This window comes from Nannospalax galili, unplaced genomic scaffold, assembly GCF_000622305.1.
Source record: "Nannospalax galili isolate Female #2095 unplaced genomic scaffold, S.galili_v1.0 scaffold1258, whole genome shotgun sequence".
In the NCBI taxonomy this organism is placed as follows: domain Eukaryota; kingdom Metazoa; phylum Chordata; class Mammalia; order Rodentia; family Spalacidae; genus Nannospalax; species Nannospalax galili.
This window is the reverse complement of record NW_008341370.1, coordinates 225,824-232,440: the sequence shown is the minus strand read 5'-3', so window position 1 is coordinate 232,440 and position 6,617 is coordinate 225,824. Positions and strand designations below refer to the sequence as shown.

The 6,617-nt window shown below is 49.3% G+C and overlaps 1 protein-coding gene across 1 annotated transcript in view; it reads left to right on the top strand.

Annotated features, from left to right (window-relative positions):
• Positions 1-6,272, top strand: part of Slc30a2 (solute carrier family 30 member 2) — a 7,342-nt gene extending 1,070 nt beyond the window's left edge. Inside the window, exons 2-6 of the mRNA XM_029565251.1 lie at positions 1,895-2,048; positions 2,635-2,788; positions 3,374-3,479; positions 5,631-5,765; positions 6,127-6,272. Of these exons, the coding sequence (XP_029421111.1) occupies positions 1,895-2,048; positions 2,635-2,788; positions 3,374-3,479; positions 5,631-5,765; positions 6,127-6,272 (695 nt within the window). The remainder of the gene's footprint in view (positions 1-1,894; positions 2,049-2,634; positions 2,789-3,373; positions 3,480-5,630; positions 5,766-6,126) is intronic.
• The last annotated feature ends 345 nt before the right edge of the window (positions 6,273-6,617 follow it).

The following is a 6,617-nucleotide window of genomic DNA, read 5'->3' as shown; positions in this document are numbered from 1 at the left end:
ATAGTGAGCTGGGGCTACAGGGAGACCCTGTCTCAAAAAGACCATAAATAAATAAATAAATAAATAAATAAATAAATAAATAAATAAATGACTGGGGAGATGGCCAGGTTAAGCGCACTGACTGCTCTTGCAGAGGACCCAGATTCCCAGCATCTACATGGTGGCTCACAACCATCCGTCCAGTTCCAGGGGATTTGATGTCCTCTTCTAGACTCCACAGGGTCCAGGCATGCATGTGATATACATACATACATGCAGGTAAACATACATTTAAAAAAAATTGCTTTTAGAAAAAAAAAGCATTTACTGAGTCCTCACTGTGCTTCTCAGTCTCTCCTTGAACTTGATTTTCACATTCACCCATAAGTAGATGTTGACAGACAGTAGAAACTGGGATTTGGAGAACTGAAATCACTTGCTCATGTTGCACAGCTAAGAGGTCTTGAACCCAATGTTTTCTTCTAGAGCCTGTGGTCTTCCTAATGTACGCAACTGGGGGAGTTGGCTCTTTGGGGGACCTTTACTCTCTTGGCTCTAACTTTTACAGGTGGGTACTTGGCACACAGTTTGGCCATCATGACTGATGCAGCTCATCTGCTCACCGACTTTGCCAGCATGCTCATCAGCCTCTTTTCCCTCTGGGTGTCTTCTCGACCAGCCACGAAAACCATGAACTTCGGCTGGCAGCGAGCTGGTAAGGATTCCAAGTAGGCTGGAGATGGGACTGATGACTGATTGAGAGAGACAGCACCAGTCCAAACAGGATTGTTCTTTTTGCTCTGAATTTTGTGGAGAGTGTTTGTTTTGAGACAGGGGCTGGACTTGAACTTGCCTTGTAGCTGAGGCTGACCTTGAATTCCAGATCGTCCCGTCTCTACCACCCGGGTACTGGGATTACAGGCAGATGCCACCACATCCAGCGTGGTTTTTTTTGTTTGTTTGTTTGTTTGTTTTCTTAAAAGGGTCTTGATATGTAGCTCAGGCTAACCCCTAACTCATTCTGTAGTCCAATCTGATTTCAAAGTTAGTGATTCTCCTGTCACAGCCTTCCAAGTGCTGGGATTAAAGGTGTGTGCTACCACAGTGATGTTGGGCTAGAACAAGGGTTCTTAAGAGGAATTCCTGAGTCAGGCCAACAAGTTGACTTGGGTAGGGGGAAAGAATATCAGCCTTGGCCTCCATCCTGGAAGTTCCCAATCTGGTGGCATAGCCCTAGTGCCAGTGGTCTGGGAGTGACTAGTCTGCCTAGTAGTGGCCCAGGAAGAACAAAGGACAGTAGCCTTGGCACTGCCCATACCTGCAGGGATCGGCTCTGGGGGAGGGAAAGGTCAGCAGGTTATGCTGGGTTCACCCTGTCAGTGCACTTCTGGATGACACTGTCTCTTTCCTCTAGGGAGAGATGGCCCCGCATCCACAGAGCTTCCGTCTGCCAGTTTAGTAAAACAGAAACAAAACAAGGGGCTTGAGAGATGGCTTTGCTACACTCTTGCAGAATACTAAAGTTTGGTGTTGCTTACTACAGTAACTCCAGCCATCTTCTGGCATCCTCCTAAACCCACATGTACTTGAACATACATATACCAGACATACACACATACAAAAAGGAAAAAAATCCTTAAATATTCCTCTCCTGTATGGGCTATCTACCTTAATTAAAGTAGGTAGTGAACCTCCCCAATTGGCACTGGGGTACTGATTCAGATTTTTTTTAAAAAAGCTGGATGTGGTAGCCCTCCTCTAAACCTAGGACTCTTTAATCCCAGCACTTGGAAAGTACAGGCAGGTCAATCTCTGGACTCGAGGCCAGCATGGTCTACACAGCCAGTCAGGAGTAGGCTCTCTCAGCCTTAGGGCCCTGTGCTTAGGTTGCTGTTGGGGTTGGACTCTTCTCCAGAGATCCTCGGAGCCCTGTTGTCTGTGCTGTCCATCTGGGTGGTGACTGGGGTGCTGGTGTACCTGGCTGTGCAGCGGTTGGTCTCCGGGGACTATGAGATCGAAGGGGGCACCATGCTAATCACGGCAGGCTGTGCTGTTGCTGTGAACATCATGTGAGTGTGGTCCTGTTTCCTACGATTGAGAGCACCCCTACCACCACCACTACCACCTATCACATACCAACCTCTGTCTACTCTCATTGAAAGAAAGTGGTTCAGGACAGGCCACAGGGACATGACATGCACCAGTGCCGTTTTACCCTCTTGTTAAAGAATAACGATGGAGGTCATACAAAGCAGGGAGGATGGGTCTGGTTGGTGCAGGAGCAGAGCCCGAGTCAGGCTGCTGGGGCTCTAACTGATTTCAGTGAAGGAAGGGGTGGGGAGGGACATAGGTGTGTCATTTGGGTCCTCTTTCTCCTTTTCTCAGTGGCCTCAGTTTCCCCACTTGTAGTATTCGGGGGTGAACCAGATGACCCTCACATTGCCTCATTGCTCTGAAATTTGTCCTTGACAAACAATTGGCACTGGGGCAGAGCCCTTTCTTTACCCTGCGACTGAAGGAAGGCCACAAGGGCTAGGCTCCTTGTTTGGGTCTTCAGAAGTATGCCCACAGGGAGGCCATGCAGCCCTAACGAGTGGCCTCTGCCTGTCTGAACTGAAGTCAGTGAGCCCCTGGGCTTTGTCTCTGCTCCTATAGAATGGGGTTGACCCTTCATCAGTCTGGACATGGGCACAGCCATGACATCGAAGAACAGGATAACCCCAGTGTCCGAGCTGCATTCATCCACGTGGTTGGGGACTTGCTGCAGAGTGTGGGCATCCTGGTGGCAGCTTATATTTTATACTTCAAGGTCAGAACTGGGTATGAGGGAGGGAGTTGGACAGTACCCAGGTTCATTTCTGCATGGGTCCTTTTCAGGCAAGCTGCCTCCAGCTCTGGACAAGAGAGTGGGGGCAGGGAAGGGATATTTATTTAATACCTTCCAAGTGTTGGTACTTATCTCCACAAGCCTGAAAGGTAGGCAGTTGGGTTTTATGTGACTCAGAAAGGATCTGTGACTTGTACAGTACAACACAGTTGTGGACTGTACGCTGCCAAAGTCTGGGCATTGTCCATCACCGAGAGAGCATAATTTGAGGCTTTGTGATACTGACTGAATTGCTTGCTTTCATTGAGCCTCAGTTTACAAATCTCTAAAATGGGAATGCTGGATCAGATGCTAAGATTCTTTTTTAGCTCTGCCTGTGTCTCAGCCCTTCAGGCAAGAGGTATGTCCAGAGCTCTTCTGGATGGGGAATAGAGTTTTTAAAACCTGAGAAGGCCAGGTTGAGGCTTGTGCCCACCCTGCAGAGAGACCCTCCTGGATACTGTGCTGGTGGAAGGGAAGCCCAAGGGGATGCTGTGAACCCCAGGCTCATCTTCTCCTTCTCTTCAGCCAGAGTATAAGTATGTGGACCCCATCTGCACCTTCCTCTTCTCCATCTTGGTCTTGGGGACAACTTTAACTATCCTGAGAGATGTGATCCTCGTGCTCATGGAAGGTAACTTGGACATCAAGGCCTCTGAGTGTGTGTGCCTGTGTCTGTGTGTTTGTGTAGTCCTTTGTAGGGGCCAGAGGTTGACACCTGGATGTCTTCCTCGCCTTAGCTTTTGAGACAGGGTCTCTAACTAAACCTGGAACTCACTGGTTCCTCTAAGCCGGATGGCCTGCAAGTCACTGGGATCCACCTGTCCCTTCCCTGTTGATGTCTTGTCTATTCCCCTTCCCCTCAACACACAGCTCTAAGGTTATAGGTGAGCACTGCCATACCCATCTTTTTTTGTTTTTTGTTTTTTTACATGGGTACTGGGCATCTTAACTCAGGTTCCCATTTTATGCACTGAGCCATCTTCCTGGCTCTGGGGCTTGATTAGCCTAGGCTGACTAGCCAGTGAGCCCCAGGGATCCGCCTCTGTCTCTCCCTCTCTAGTACTGGGGTTACAAGCGCGCACCATCATTCCCAACCCTTTTTTTAACAAGCAGCAAGCACTTTACTTGCTGAACTGTCTCTCCCCACCCAGACTTAGGGGCCCTTGGCTGCTCACAAGGTCTGATCTGCCTCAAGGATGGTGTTTTTAATAAGTCAGAGGAATCACAGAGCTGGGGTATAAGCTGGGGTCTAGAGTTGAGCCTACCCTGGAAGTCTTCAAGGGCTCTGAGCCAACTGGCCTCGAGCTGGGTCCTTAGGTGTGTCAGTTCCTGGAAATGTCCCAGTGAATGCTTACCCACCCCCCCAAGCCCCAAGGGTTATTCCTTCCCTATTGGGGTGTGTCTTTGCTACCTGATCACATGTCTTCTGGGTGACCTTGGTAGCACCTGGAGCTTCTACCTGTGCCCTCAGTCATTCTTGCCTTATCCCAAGAAAACAAAGGTTAGAGTGTTTGGGGCTTGGGGTTTGTTTATTTGTTGTTTTGTTTTGAAAGAGGGTCTGGTAGGCAGCCCTGGCTGGCCTCGAACTCACAGATCCTCCCACCTCTGGGATCAAAGGTAAGTCACTTTACTTGGCCCTGTTTCTTTATTTTTTTGGTTTTGGGTTTTTGAGACTAGGTTTCTCTAAGCCCAGACTGACCTGGAATTCAATATTCTCCTTCCTCAGCCTCAGTTCAGTTTGGAATAAAATAGGGTGCTGGTCTGGTGTTGGCAGGAATATTTTACTTTTCAGGTCAGAGTTGGTTTTTTTTCCTCCAAGATAACTGTCTCCACAGGGAGTGGTGGGTCCACACTTGTAATCAAGTACTTGGGGAATAGAAACCAGAAGACCAATTTCAAAGCTGGTATCAGCCAAGCATCTGGTTCAAGGCTACTTGAGACTATGTTTCTAAAAACAAGCAAACAACAAAAATAACAACAAAAAATGACTGTCCCAGATAAATGTAGTGTCGATGGTGATGGCTTAGTGGGTCCCAGGGCACTCAGGAACCATCTTTCCTCCTTATCTTCCTCTAAAAGTAATTGTTACATGAGGCATGTTTGATGGTGTACACCTGTAATCCCAGCAGTCTGGAAGTTGAAGCAGGATTGTGAGTCTAAGCCCTTTCTCAAAAAAACAAACAAGGAGCCAGAGAGATGGCTCAGTGGATAAGAGCTGTTCTTGTAGAGGACCCAAGTTCAAATCCCAGCACCCATATGGCAGCTAACAACCATCTGTAACTCCAGTTCCAGGGGATCCGATGCCTTCTCTGACCTCTGCAGTCACTGCACGATGTGGGTGCACTTAACATACATGCAGGCATAACACACACACATAAAACAAAAAAATAAATAAATAAATAAAGTTTTAAAAAATCCTGGCCCTGAGGAGGTGGAGCTCTGGAGTTTCAGGCCAGCCCAGTCTACATAGTGAGCTCCAGGCTAGCCAAGGCTGCATAGTAAGATCTAAAAAAAAAAAAAAAAAAAAAAAAAAGACGCACTATGAGCCCGGCCTCCAAACCCAGCATACAGCAGTGAGCTCACAGTTTCCCATTCTAGAAGACACAACAGATAAATTAGCAAGATGATTTTGCATGATGTTACCTGTGTGGGGACAGAGTTGGGGGGTAAGAGTCCAGGTGAAACCTGCTAGCCAAAGAGGCCTTCTCTGAGCAGATGGCACTCGAGGAGGGGGGTTGGGATGGCAGACAGTGCCCTTTAGCATTGTGCTTGCTGTCCCCAGGGACCCCCAAGGGCGTGGACTTCACAGCTGTGAAAGATCTGCTGCTGTCTGTGGATGGAGTGGAAGCCTTGCATAGCCTGCATATCTGGGCACTGACAGTGGCCCAGCCAGTACTGTCTGTCCACATAGCCATTGGTAAGTGCAGGTGAAGGAAGAGGCAGCCAAAGGCCTGGGGCAGTCTCTGAGGGTTTCCTGAGCTGTGGCCCATGCTGTGCGTTTAAATGCCCTTTGATCATCAGCACTTCATCTGTCATGCAAGATACTAAGGCAAGGGTTGGGTGATCAAGTCTCTTGTCCAGGCTGCCAAGAAAAAGAGAGGACAGGGGACACAAATTCAAGCCTCAAGACCTGTGATTTTTTCCATTTAAAGGCTTGCCGGGTGCAGGATGGCACCTGAGGTTTCTTCTCATTCATGTCCCCTAGTCCACTTCCTGGGGTGGGGTCAGGGAGTGGGGGACACGACATGAAGCCAAGCAACCTGTTTCTCCCTCTCCAGCTCAGAACGCAGATGCCCAAGCTGTTCTGAAGTTGGCCAGTAGCCGCCTCCAGGGGAAGTTCCATTTCCACACCATGACCATCCAGATCGAAAGCTACTCTGAAGACATGAAGGACTGCCAGGCCTGCCAAGGCCCCTCGGACTGACTGCCTGGCTAGGCACCGGCGGGGGCATGGCCAGAACTCAGGTGGCTTGACTGAGTGTCCAATCAGGACTCTGCCCACCTAGCTGTATTTAAACCTGCTCCAGGTTCAGGGTCCAGCCTGGCCCACTACACAACGGGGGGCGGGGCTCTCCCTGGCCTCCCTCTGCCCAAAGCCAGCTTCAAGGTAGGGATGTGGTAGATGTGAAGTCGGCCCCCCTTTCTCCTCCTCCTGAGTCAGACCAGATCCTCAGCTGATGCCATCCTAACACCATGGCTAGAGAGGCACTGAGACGCAGCATTGCATTGCTTCCCGACAGGTTCTCTAGAGTGTCCCATACAGTACAGG